The 14449-nt window shown below is 39.0% G+C and overlaps 1 protein-coding gene across 3 annotated transcripts; it reads right to left on the bottom strand.

Annotated features, from left to right (window-relative positions):
* Positions 1-455: 455 nt before the first annotated feature.
* Positions 456-5176, bottom strand: calua (calumenin a). 3 transcript variants are annotated; one of them, XM_027014274.2, is made up of 7 exons: positions 5098-5176; positions 3653-3889; positions 3314-3507; positions 2979-3145; positions 2717-2777; positions 2301-2500; positions 456-1992 (listed from the first exon to the last, which is right to left on the bottom strand). In XM_027014274.2, exons 2-7 carry the CDS (start codon positions 3871-3873, stop codon positions 1888-1890), a joined length of 948 nt encoding a protein of 315 aa, XP_026870075.1. In that variant the 5' UTR covers positions 3874-3889; positions 5098-5176; the 3' UTR covers positions 456-1887. The 3 variants fall into 3 exon arrangements, with proteins under 3 accessions (XP_026870075.1, XP_035379639.1, XP_026870076.1); XM_035523746.1 differs by having other exon boundaries at positions 5136-5153; XM_027014275.2 differs by lacking the exon at positions 5098-5176 and adding an exon at positions 4957-5090.
* Between the last annotated feature and the right edge of the window lie 9273 nt (positions 5177-14449).

Raw genomic sequence — 14449 nt, 5'->3', positions numbered from 1 at the left:
GTCTTACACTGAGCTCACACCTCATTCAGTAGGCTGCCGCAGACGGTGAGTGAGTCCCATGTACGCAGAGCCAAACTCTAAATTCTTTACGTTTTAAATACAAAGTGAACTCTGCTTTGTCCCTGCCTAGATAAATAAACACTATAGTAATAATCATTCAATCCAAAGCTATTGAGGTCCAGGTCCTACAGATTTCTCATGCTTCCTTTTCGTAGGAGCCAAGCGGAAACATCAAAGCAAACTGTTGCATTAACAATCTAATTTACTGACAATTCCCACTTACAAACTCAGGCCGGAAAATAAATATTTATAGAAAATTGGCGCCAAACGTCAGTTATGTCATTAAGTTTAATGAACTACTGAGTAGTTACTTTTGTCCTGAATAAAACCAAGCATACATTTAGGCCTTCCACATACACAAACCATGTAGTCTAAATACGTACGAAATGCTGAAAATCAATTAAAATTTTTTATTTTTTTTAAAGAACACAATGGTCAATAAACACAGACATCGTTCCTTTTCTGATGCATGGTTGAAACCAGCTAAAAGGTGTGTTCAAAACAAGACAAGAGAAGAACCTGGCAATAAGTACATCTAATACAAAATCTTATTCAGAATTTATTTCCCTCTATAAAACTCCAGCTGTTTTCATATTTCAGAGGGACATAAACCCACCACAGGACAGTGTGATTAGGTAATTTTTCTTCCTTAAACATTAGGGCTAGTCCTTGACATGATTGACAGGACCACCATTAGAGAAACAGGGAGTAGGTTTTATCAAATGCAAAAAACAAAACCAAACCCAAAACAAAAACAAAACACTGCCGTGTGTTTATTTTGGTTCTCCAGTCAGACTGACCACATTGCAATTTGCATTTCATAGAAATCACTGCCCTAAGATGAAAGGCAAAGCCAGCAGAAAAACAAATAACATTATATTTCTGTTATGAATGACTGTAAAAGGCAGATGATAGAAGACAGTAAAGTTAAACAATCAAAAATGAGTCAGTGTACTCATTTATTTTTAATGAGAAATTGACAATTTGAAATATTTAGGTGCTCATACATTGTCAGATCAAAGCAAAACAAACAAAATTAAAAAGCCCTTAATGACTATACACATGACACATAAAACCCCTAAATGCATGGCCATAATAGAATGCAAAAAGTGAAGTCAAAGTGTTGCAACTACACTCATCAGGGCAAGAATAAGACAAGCAGCAATGAATATGAAAGCAGCAGCCCATCCTCATGGCCCCTTGGCCAATCAGATGGTGCGTGTGTGCGTGCGTGTGTGTGTGGATGGAGGACTTTGCATTCTTCAAGCAAGACAGGGAGGATGACCTCAGCTCGATGGTAGCCTTGAGTCCATCTGAACAAAATCATCTTTGGATTCAACTCAAGTTTCTTTGAAGCAGCACACCTGGTGCAACCTCAGCTACAGAAATGCAGATTTTATAGAAATCCTAATATGTGTATTAGCACAGGGTATACTGCACTATATTACACTGATCCAAAATATTAACAGGCTGTTTTCAAAACACAACAGCAAACAGTTGCAGTGAACTGATTTTTATATTTAAGCCAGTTTAAATCAATACACATTAAATTCTAAAGCACTCATCTTTGTAATACTAATACAATGGAATTTTTGGAATGTGAGGCAATGAATCAAAGATTAAAGCAAAAGATCCCTCAAAAATCCAAAAAAACCCCAAACAGTACAAAACAAAACAATGTAAAAGGAAGTAGAACTGTGAGTGTAAAACAAAGCAGAGTCCATTACTCTCTGATACTTTAGTGTCAAAAATTATGGCATATAAAATAAATTATATTACTTACTGTATCAGGTTTTAAAAAAGTTCTTAGCTATTGAACTAGAAAAATTAAAATTCGTCATGTCGTACTAATGCTTCTCCAAAGTCAGTTGCTTGACTTCCCACAAACAAGTCATACTTGTTGAGTATTTCCTCTTTGGTCAGTTTGCCATCCTGAAAGAAAGGATAGCATTAATTAAATTATAGTTACCAAACCCAACACATTAAAAGGAAACATGCTTCTGTAAAGCATAGCAACAAGTTTTTTTCTTGTGCTTCAAGAAACTAAATGAATAGAAATGGATTTAGGAAGAGAGCTTAGAACAGTTTTTCCATGTTCCTTATTTAAAAATATGGCTGGACCTTTGACAAACCACCTCTACTGTTTAATTACTAGATCACTGTTTTTCAGGTTTAAGTTTAAGTCTTCAATCTTTTTACTTAACCCTGATGAACTTCTTACTGCACCTGTCCTAACCCACCTTGTTGGCATCTGACTCATAGAACAAGTGCTTAGCCTCAGCCTCTGCATGGTCATAGTCTGAGGGCAGTATCCAGTCCATTGTCTCCTCTTTGTCCATCTTCCCGTCCTTATTTTTGTCTCGGAATTCGGAGAACTGCTCACGCTCTGTAGCTACCCATTCTGGTTCGTCCATCTCATCTTCATGGTTGTACATGTCACCTGTCATTCAGACACAAACACAAAGCTGTGACTAAAACTGGGCTCCCATCTTAAAACATTCCTGCTTTTACCTTCCTGTTTTTCAATGTCAATGAAATGTATTGGGGTGAAATCTGGATTCCTAGAAATTTGCTCCTGGTTTTAATGCAGTTTTGACCATCCCAGACAATAAAGTTGCCTGTTTTATTATTTAGTTAATCTTGTCTCACCACTTACCAATATATTCATCCAGGTCAATAAAACCATCCCCATTTTTATCAATGTCCTCTATGGTCTCCTAATAGGAACAAAGGTAAGACAGACACTGGTGAAAGTGACATCAGGAAAACACAAATGAAGATATTTTAGCACTCCAACCACCCTTAGATTAAGAGCTACTCTTCTGCATTCCAATTACCTCAAAGAAACTTTTTGATTTAGAACCTTATATAATAAAACCAATACATTCAAAGACTCTGAAAGATTTTGTTAAACCTACCAGCACTACAATTTCCTTCATGTGTTCATATTCCTCCGGGTGAAGGAAGGCAGTAAACTCCTCCTTATCTGCAATATGGTCTTCGTTTCTGTCCGCCATCTTGAAGCGGCGCTCATCTCTGGTCATCATCTGCTTGTAGTTGTAGCCATCATCTGGCTCAGGATCATCTAATAGGGCACATATAATTCGCATCCACTAAAATGGCACTTACTTTAGCCAAACACTATTCAAAAATGATTGTGTGCCCACTCACAGTTGGACAGCAATAACATTCTACAATTATTACAATGCTATAACATTCTTAATAATAAAATGCTACACATTCTTAAACACACCTAGGTAGGACCCATATGTGACATTTTTGTACTCATCCCAGGAGATCACGCCATTATTATTCATGTCAAAATCCTTCCACTGCCTCTCCACGTTGTCATAGATGTACTTCTTCTGAGCTTTTTTAATCCACACCTTTAGCTCTGTCTCTGTGACAAAGCCATCCTGATTGTCATCTATCTTATCCACGATTTTGCTGAGGAATGGAAAGAGGAAGATGGTGACATGCTGTGCAGAGGAACAAGCTCCCTCTCACCTAAGCCCAGATTTATTCAGATTCTATCTCACAGAAAGATGATCGCAGCTTCTCACAGGCGATCGGCTACCTTGACAGTCCTCACCCAAGCCTGTCCTTGCTCTCCTCCGGGGTCAGGTCATCGAAGGACTTTGCCGTCTCCTCGCCAAGGAAGGCACCATGGTCGTAGTCAAAGTTCTCAGCGTCATTGTGCTCCTTGCTGCTGAGTGGCATATCGTGGTGCACACGCTCCTTCTTCTCTGTGGGCTTGCTGGAGCCGTAGACCACACACAGTGCAAAACACATCAGCAGAGGGCGGATCTCCATCTTTGACACCGGAGCTCTGTGGCATGACAAAATTCAGCAAGCAGACATATAGGTTTAACCATAGATAAAATGACAAACAGTCTTCCATGGGTATCTGTGCAGTGATGAACTAATTGCTAACTTAGCTCTGGACAGTCTGACCACCAAGGTCTCAACTCCATAAATTCATACACTTAATGTAATTTTCTAGTGACAGGTATCTAGATTTGTGGTGAGTGAAACAGCCCAGCTGTGGTTGAAAAACAGGTATCAAAACTGGTACCTACTTTACCCCATCCATTTTGAATCAAGGTAATTTTTAAACCTGATGGTATTTAAACGTTTTTTACTGTCAGGTTTAAATACCATTAGGCTTAATTTCATTTGTAACCTCACATTTCCCAAAAAGGGCATAGCAGTCTACTTAACTAGCTAGTGTCTTGAGTAATAATTGTGTAAAATGGGATAAAATAAATAAGTTTTCAATATTCAGTAGAGCGCAGCACCCAAGTTCTATGTAATGGTAACATGCCATTTGTAATAAAAGGGTAAGTAAGTAGCTTAACGGTTTTCTAACAGTTTACATACATCGCTTGCAAAACAAATTTGACAGTAATTACAAGAGCCTCAGCTAACTTGCAGCAGTATACATCACGACCTCCCAAAGGTTATGCCCATCATGTCTACAATGTTCTGCATGTTTTCAAGTGTTTACAGAGAGGTCAAAGTTACCAAATATAAAACGGCAGTCCACAATCTAATAGAAACAGCTAAGATAGCTAGCCAGGCACCACTGGCTAAATGTCTAACAAACGAGAGCAGGACAGTGGATTATCTACATATCTAATAACCAAACTGGCTTCAATCTAAAATATATGGTAACTTAGCTAGATTCGCTAACGCTAGATAGCTAGTAAATTAACTAGACAGGCGCCTACAGTCTCTGAACATGTAATATTTTTCAAAAGAAAAACATGCAGAATGAAGGACAGGACGAGTAGCTAAAGAAAAGACATTCTCTAAATGTGCCTGATCAGATATGTAGTGTTAGCTAGCAAGAACGCTAATGCAATAGCTAAGAGTAAGAACAGCTAGCTAGCATACCGTTAGTTAAACGGATATTTTAACATTTGATAGGGTAGGTAGCTATCTAGTTAATAAAAACTAGCTAACAATTTGTTCTTCAAATACCAAAATCATATTACACTGTAACTGTAGCTAAGGATAGTTAGGTTAATTACTCACGAAGTAAACCGAGCGACAGTATATAGCTAACCACCTACGTGGGCATTTAAAAGGATACCCGACCACAGAAGCCCCTGACTCCTATATAGGGGTTAAAAAAAAGTCAGGGATCCAATCATAGCCCAAACAGAGTGTTTCAATTCGCTCATTGGTTCACTTCTGCAACCAACATCGGAAGTTCATTGCAACACAAACTTTACGTACTAAGTTTTGATTGGTCAATCTTTTTAATGCGGCCAATCAAAACCCAAAAGTAGACATCGATTAATAGACCGTTTACATCTTTTTAGCTTTGCGAGTGTTCGTCGTATAATATCTGATTGGGTACGACTTGCCACGTCCCCAAATTTGAGATGGATACTGGGTCTCCTTTCCGTGGTTCTCGCTGAGCCTAATGACTATCATAGGTTTGGATTTCATATTCAATCATGTGTGACAAATATCCCCAATGATCTTCTTAAAACATAGCCTTTACATTAAAGTATGAACATGTTTTTGACCTCATATGGAACCTTAGTTCCCTCAGTGTGTGCATAAACAAGTTTTATATATACTCACACCAGCCGCTTGGTCCCAACACATAACTTGTGCCTATAATAACTCACCACTTCTATATGCACTGATTTTATATGCATAATGTAGCATTGTCACAGAAGAAGAATCAGAAGACACTTCTGCTTGAGAATAGCTCCTTTACTTCAGGGCACACAAACAGAAAACAAGCTGAGAAATACTGACTAAAAGGGGGAAATCAGGGAAAGGATCACACAACATGAAGATTATTAGCACATTTTCAGCATGCTAATAAACAGTAAACGACAAGCTAGACCAGACTAAACTTACATACACTCATAATATGTTTAACTAACATTTAAGAAATGTTCAAATTTAAGACATTTAAATTGATCTAATTAATTATTCAGGGAGGCACAAAACCATCTTTGTCTATCTCTGTTGGTGAGTGGCAGACGCCACATAGCCTCCCCTCAAGGGTCAGCACTCCACATAAACCCCACACATTACCTGATGTGCACGGACATGCACCGCTCATGCTGCGGCCTCTCCACAGACGTTGTCCTGCGGGGTGCTCACTGCCCGCTCCTTGGCAGCAGGTGGCCCCAGGCTTCCACCTTGACCAGAAGCTGCCTTCTCCCTCTCAATTTATCCTGACTTTTTGCTTCTTAAACATCTGGTGAGCAGCATGTTGCTGTGATCTGCTTTCTGCCCAAGCTGCACTCATTGCAAAGTCTGCAGTAGCAGCTGATCTTCCTAGCTGTGGAGTTGACGCTGAGAGTGGCAGTGGTAGCTCAGTGGTTAAGGTACTTTACTAGTAATTGGAAGGTTGTCAGTTCAAGTCCCACCACTGCAAAGTTGTCACTGTTGGGCCCCTGAGCAAGGCCCTTAACCCTCAATTGCTCAAGGTGTATTTAGTTATAATTGTAAGTTGCTTTGGATAAAAATGTCAGCTAAAATGTAAATGGTTGTTCATTCTGGAGGCTGTTTGCTCCTCACTGAGCAGCTCTTTTTCTAAACTGGCTCAGCTTTGTTGCATTGACTGGCACAGTGTCCTCTCTTCCAGCATGCTTCTCTGATCTCCATGCAGTCTTGTTTGTGCAGAGTATGGCTCCCAAGTGCCTTCACCATTGTAGAATGGTAGGTGGATTCGTGCTGTCTCTGCCATCATCATCATCATCTTTTTTCATGGAGCAAGCCAGGTTCCACTGATGAGCCTCGTGGTGCTGCTCTCGTTGCCGACTTCCCCAGCCAACCATTCGCTCTCATCTGACTACCCACATCAGGCAGGGAGCAGATATACTATACTTTGGGATACCCCTTTCAAGTTGTATCTTCTTCATCATCCACTCCTGAATTATTTGATGGGCTGTGAAACTAGAACTAGTTTTGTGTCTTTATTCCTTTTCTAGCATAGTATAGAAGAAGAGTACTTGACAAGGGCTCCTTTATTCTAGAGCTCATACATAGTATGCAAGCAGAACAGAACTGACAAAAAGAAGAAATTGAAGTTAACCAAAAAGAACACACAACATAGAGATAGTAGACACAATTTCTAAGTATGTTAATAGACTAAACAGAAATACACATGCTAGACTGAATGAATTAAACACATACACATAACATTTGTAACTAGCATTTAAGATGTTAAATTTAAACTAATTACAGTATGCAGGCAGGCACAAGGCATCATGGGAATCCTTGCCATGACCTTCTCGCGCTCTCTTTCTCTGAAGTAGTGGTGGATAACACAATACAGTTTTTGCAACATCAAGTATCATTTACAGCTTGTCAGGCAAACTCATTCATCTGCTTTGTTCATTGCTATTCGGTTTCTGATCACAGACAGGCCCACTCTTGCTCAGATCTCATTCCCACTTTATAAATAACAATGTGTGAATACACAAAGTGTCTGAGAAACAGAATGCTTCAGACAGAATAAATCAGTTCAGGAATCCCTTCAAATGAATGTTAATGTTTTCATAACACTTGACCATGCTGGTCCCTAGTGCTAGAAAAATATTCACCTGCCCTGAAACATCAACTCTAGTAGGAGGTTGCCGGCTAAACAGAGGTAAAAGGAATCTTGACTTTTAATATATAAGCCCTTTCAGATTCAGATTAAAGATGATTACTTCAAATCTAAAGAAAATACATTATTGACAATATTGACAATATTATATATATTTATCTGTATATATATATTTATCTGTATATATATTTTTTTCTCTATGCACCCCTGGTTCTCTTCCTCAGTTTGGACAGAGCACTCTCCACCATTTCACTGCGTGTTGTACTGTGTATGACTATGTATGTGACAAATAAACCAAACTTGAAACTTGAAACTTGACAAATAAGAAAAGGAGAGGTAACAAATGTGATTAAAAAAATGTAAACCAAATAATTAATTATACCAGTAATTATACTTTTGTCAACGCATTCTTGATTTAATCTAAAGAGTATGTTAAATATTACATAATATGTTAGTAAACATACACCAGCCAAGAGTATGTTTAACCACTGTCAGGAGCAGAGGTAGCTTAGCAGTTAAGGTACTGAACTAGTAATCAGAAAAGTCACTTTGGATAAAATTGTCTGTGAAATGCTAGAAATGTAAAGCATTACACGTTTCCGGTGATCAGGCCCTGGATGTTGAACTTGTCAAGCCGGTTCATCTTGGCTGAGACCTACTTTAGGCCAAAAGCAGAATAGCCTGAGATTCAGAGAGTCAGACTCACACAGTATGCTTTTCCATGGTCTTGTCTGGCTATAAGACCTTAGGTCTGGTATAAACGTAGTGATTTCGATGTTTATATTGTATAGTAAGATGATCTAAATGAGGCAATGTTCTGAGCATAGACACACAGACACACCAGTGTACATTTATTACAGTGTGTAATTTGTTATATTTACAAAAATCTACAAAAAAGAAAACATTTTACTGAAATGTCAGCAATGTAGCGTAATATTTCTTTATCTTACTAACATGAATAAGAGACATAAACAAATGTGAGCAAGAATCATCTTTAACAGATTAGTGTGGTCCATGGTATAACAAAACTCAGAAACTGGCCAATTCCACAAATTAAAAAGCTGCTATCTGATAAACAACATGTAGTCTGTCAACAGGCTACTGTTGCTTTTCTGCAAGTTTGTCTTTAAATCATACGTGGTAACAGTTCCATAAGGATTTCTTGTCGTATACATAGTTCATCCAGTGCAAGGCTATATTTAAGCCGTAGGCTACACATAGCTCAGAAGAGTTATACCCAAAACTCAAACCGAAACGTTCATTTAAGTCCAATGTGCTTTGTAGCCTTATTCCTGATCCGAGGCACAGAGACATCCATCGCAGTGCAGTCGCTTGATGTCCACTGGTTCTCTGCCTTGGTGTACATCAAACCCCCAACAGAATCAACTATACCGTAGATCGCCGCTAAAATCGAAAGTGCTGTCCCAATAAAGTACCACTCCAGCAGGTAGACCACAGGCATGATCACGGCGCAGAGCTAGGCTACCTAAAAGTCAGAAACAAAAATCCCGGAAGGACATCATTTGAACGGAATATAAAAACACGTACCAACAAAAATCGTTCAATAAAACGTAAGATTCTTACCTTCCCAAATATATAAGTGGGTTACTGCGATGTTCAGAATTCAGCACAACGTAAAATCTGTCCAGTGTAGTTCCTGGATTTTAAGTGGGATGGGAATATGACATCAATTGTTGAATCATGGGAATTTCCGCGGCACTATTCGTTATAATATTGCAGTTAATGGCCATATTTAGCCAGCATGTAACCTTTGATTAATAACTGTGTGTACATAATTGTGATTCAAATTTTACATTCAAAAAGTAGAAAAGCCATTTAAAAAGAAAAAATAAAGAGGAGAAAAATTAATGGTATTGTCTTAACATAAAGGTTTTCAGACATTGGCTATTAGAAGCATTTAATCTAATTACTTTTAGGGTAACGCTAAAAAGCAGCCAATTTGTCATCTGTCCTTAAGTACTAATGACTTGATCAGGTAAACTGTAAAATGTTTCGTGCCCTCTATAGATCAAATGAATGAAGCAATATGCCACAGAAGATGGCAACCAGAGAGAAAACATGATGTACTGCAAAAAAAAAGGAAAGAGCTTCATTCCTCCACCACCGATGCTATATCTGCGCAGACACGAGGTAGTTTGCAAAGTAATAGCATTTCTTATTGCATGTGAAAGATGATCGTTTAAATTCTCCATTTATCTCTCTTGTAGTAGTCCAGCGAAAATGCAGAGAAAGCGAGAACAACAAACCAAAACCTGAAAAAATAACCGTTAAGTCACACACTTTGAACATTTAACTAAATGGCCTCGGAAGTCTCATTTTCATTATTAAAATTTTAAAAGGCAAATTGTTCATTTTACAATAATTATTTGTGCAAGAAAATAATATTTTAGTAAACAGAAACCCAGGCATCGTTTTATCGAAACATTAGTTTCACTTTCAGCTTTTCATTCTATTGAATGTCACAGCCAGTTCTCACTTTCTTGGTACTTACCAAAAGTCATTTTTCACATTGGCAGACTCTATGCATCTACTGGGTATTACTGTATCACTTGCTTCATAGGTATATTATCATATTATGTTGATACTTATAATAATTGCATCATAACACTGTTAAATTTGTCTGTAAACATATATATTTTAATCCATTAAAACATTCTGCAAATAAGGAAAAACACTGAATTCTTACATTTAGTAATTAGGTCAGACATGGTATATTAAAACTTTTTAATCTAACAGTGCAGGAAAAATTTAATTAGTTAAGAAGCATGTGCAGGGCTAACAGCAATGCTTTAATTTAGCTGTAAAAATCTGGTTCAGTAGTCACCTGACAAAGCACACTACCACACATAACGACCACCCAAACTAACTCAGTAGCTGAGCACATCCATGCCATGTGGCTGGGTCTGACAGTTGCCATTTAGAGAAAAAGGCTTTCCACATGAGACTCATCTTCACTGTAACCACATGAAGCATATAAAAGTAAAGCTTACCAACAGCAATGAATCAAACTCTTTTTAGTTCTCCCCTAAACACAGTTTAATTGTTCTCAATGTCCAGTTGCAGTAGGTCCAAATGCTCTTATTACTGTTTACCAAGCTGCAGGGCAGTAAGAGCCTCTGTACATTTAAAGAGGATTTTCCATGGCCAAGGTGCTTAAGCCACTTCAGTTCTCTGGCACCTGCAGATGAGCCTATTCAGGTGGAGTCTGTGGAGATGGAGCAAGCATAGTACCATCTCTATTTGTGAACATTTTACTGATGTTTTGCTTGCTACTTTTAAAAGTGGACATAAGCTACTGCACTTTAAGAGGAATTCTAAGCTTGGCATGATTTCAGGCACATCATGCACATAAACATACACACACACATAGGGGACATTGTGACAGTGTATCAGTGCCATTTCTAGGTTCCCTCCACTTTACAATAATTCTCCAATCCTCTTTGAGAGAGTGACGTGTGAGCCTGACAAACACATAAACAACTGAGCCAGAGAGGGAGAGCAAGCGAGAGAGAGAGAGAGATAGTGTGCTTGCTCTATCTCACTGTCCTAGCCTTCTGCTCCCAGCTTGAGGGACCCGGAGGTGGGACTATCTCCACAGCAACTCTCTCATATCTGTGTGAACAGGTGTGCAGAGCAGAGATCCTCAGAAGGCTTCCCGTGAGAACCCGTTGCTAGTGTTCATCTGTGTAGCCTCCTCTCTCTGCACATGAGAGAAATGGGTGACGGATAAATGTTGAACTTCCCAAGTCTGAATTTTGAATCTTCCACAGCACTGATTTGAATAAGATTCAGATCATTTTTTATTTGCATTTGCACTGCATTGAGACCAGGCAGGCACAGAGAGGCACAGGTGCAGAGAGGCTGGATTGCAGAAGGGTGCGCTCCCAGAACATGACTCATGTGGAGAAGGCTTTGGTGGTTCCAGGAGGGGACCTTGGTCAGGCAGCTCACACAGCTGGATTAGAGGACAACACGGAGCTGTCTTTTGCACATACACTGGATCATCACCTTTGCGGAGTCTCTCATGGAAGCTGGCACTGGCACAAGACTGTTGCCCAGCGCTACACGGCCACCCGCATACAGGCAGGCTTTCCACCAAACAGGTAAAGGTCAAGGGTTGTGGGCTACAAAGCCAATGGAATATATCTAGTTATATCACTGCACAAGCGGTTAGGTTTTTCTATATTTAGCAGCTCCTTCCACTTTGCCTTGGACATGGTTTTACATACAATGTGCGTAAATGATCCTCAAGGCTGAAGTCTTTTTTTCCAGTAAATTCTGAGGGTAAGTGACCTTCAAGTGAAATCTTTTGCTGGTAAATTCCCATGACTTGTTGAGATTAAGTGATCACTAGTGATTCAAAATATTCCTCTTGGTAGCCAGTTTGTACATTATCATCACAGAACAGATAAGAAAAATTTGTGTATACATCTCTGGAAATAATCAAGAGCACTGTAAAATGATCAGGTTCTCTGGTTTTACTATTTAAGTGTTTGTGTAAAATTAACATTTTTGTTTTATTACATAAACTACTGACAACACTGTCCAAAATTCAAATAAAAAACATTGTTATTTAGAGCATTTATTTGAAGAAAACTAACTGGGGAAAATTAAAAAAGACCTTTCATGTTACCCATTAAATAAAATTTGATTCAGGTGATCACCTGATCAGTTTATATATATATATATACATACACTGTATATCATATCAAGTAGCATAAGGGGTGCTAATGCTGGAAATCAACAGACACTGGAATGGAATGGCTGTTGTACATGTGGAGATAAAATTTTGGAGTGGTCTCTTAATTTTTCCACTTGTTAGTCAGTGGTTTAAAATGCTGAGACCACAGAATTGACCTTTCAGAAGCCACTGAGCAATTTTTGGGATGTGCACAACAGGCTATCCCCACAGGTAGGCCAAGGCAGGAGAGGGCCTGGGCATGTCCAAATGTCAAGGGAACAATGTAGATCCATGTGCAAGAGCAGTCTGCAACGCATAAATATATGGACCTACATGTACAAGACAAGACAAGTGCATTCTGTCTCACCTTGCAGGATTGATTGCGCATGCTGGGAAATGGGCAGGCAGAGTCAACACTTTCAGAGCAGTTCTGGGCTGTGCAGCTGTTTTAAGATTGGACTCCTCTATGTTTTTTGTACTGAGTCTCCAGTCTATTAGGCCTTTTTTGCCTACTAGGGCTTCGGACATGAAAGTATGAAAATTAAGACCTGGAATTTAAATGTTGTCTCAATGTAGTAAATTCATAGCAGAGATAATGACTGATTTTAAATTAAACAATGAGAAGCAACATGAGATTTAGATACCTGGCCTACTTCTTTTATATTAATGCCAAATGTATTTTTCTAGCTGGTATTCTAGCTAGCTGGCTATTTACAGAAAATTAAACTTAGCTGTTATTACAAAAACTATCCTTCAGACAAATGGCTCCAGTTAGCTGTCTTAAATGCATTTGAGGGAAATAGCTCAAGTCCAGTCCTGGAGATTTTACCGTCCTTCAGAGTTCTAACCCTAATCTAGCCCACCTGACTCCAATATACAGATGCTACTGAAGCACTCGATTAACTAGAGCTTCCAGAGTAACCAGATCGGGGTACTGTTCACATTACACAACTCGCTGTCTTGTAATCGCATGCTGAAGTGCTTTGCACAATACATGGCATCGGCCATACGGGATAACACACTACAACATGTTTCACCATCCGACGAGTTTGCCTAACCTCCAAACTACGTTTTGTGACGAAAGACGCGAGAAATGACACGGAGAATGATGCGATACTATGCACATTTACGGCATTTAGCAGCACAAGATGGATTTTCTCTGTAAAGTAATATCGTTACATTTTTGGCATTCTCTCTCTCTCTCTCTCTCTCTCTCTCTCTCTCTCTCTCTCTCTCTCTCTCTCTCTCTCTCTCTCTCTCTCTCAGCTCCTCCGTCGGCCTCCTATATTTCGCATATATGTGAACGATGTACAACGACTACCCCAGGTCCCCCCCCCCAATTCCGTTGTCATTTCATGTAGCTCTACATCGCAGTCACTACCAGTCGTAAACTGGTCGCAACACTTTTCGCACTACATTATTTGGACTCGCCAAGAGGTCTTAGATATTTTTCAGGACTCTGCGTTCGGTCAGCGAGTCTCTCGGGTCGTGAACAATTCACACATAATAGGATAGGAGAAGGGTCGAGGGACGTTCGTACTGAGAAATCATTCTTCCGAAAACTACAAAGCTACGGCTTCTGCCAAGAACAAATCATAATAAAAAGAAGCTGATTAACACCGACTAATAATTTGATCTGATTATCGGCAAATAAACTCGACGAGTCCTGTTTTCCACCCACATACAGACAGCTAACAAGCTTATTGAATAAAACACATTTTGTTTTCTTAACAGGGCTTTGCATATAGAAAATAAAATGCTATTTTAAAAAATCTAGTTTTGGTTATGCACTTTGTAGTTAAAGAAGTTTTACTAGAAGATGCTGCGGTTAACTTTTGTGCGGAGTCATCACTGGTCTGACGAGCGAGAATCTCGCGTCTACTTTTCATATCGTGAGCTATTTTTTACTGCAGCCTGAAAAAATATAGCTGACCTTAACAAATCCGTGTATAGATATTGTTAATTGGTTTTCATGTTATTGATATTAGTGCTCTATAGTTATTGGTGCTTGACATCCGTTCTTTAAAATTTCACGAAATGTGCACAATAAGGCTTGGACGGTTCAAAATCACCGTTGATTAACATAAAAGCAATTTCACTACAGC

This window comes from Electrophorus electricus, chromosome 2 (genome assembly GCF_013358815.1).
Source record: "Electrophorus electricus isolate fEleEle1 chromosome 2, fEleEle1.pri, whole genome shotgun sequence".
NCBI lineage: Eukaryota > Metazoa > Chordata > Actinopteri > Gymnotiformes > Gymnotidae > Electrophorus > Electrophorus electricus.
This window is presented reverse-complemented; position numbering and strand designations above follow the sequence as displayed.

Excerpts from the sequence above, each read along its gene's own strand:
- calua (XM_035523746.1), bottom strand. Across the intron at positions 2,778-2,978 it reads TGAAGGAAATTGTAGTGCTG|GAGACCATAGAGGACATTGA; the intron begins GTAGGTTTAACA and ends TGTTCCTATTAG. Across the intron at positions 2,501-2,716 it reads TGACCTGGATGAATATATTG|GTGACATGTACAACCATGAA; the intron begins GTAAGTGGTGAG and ends TCTGAATGACAG.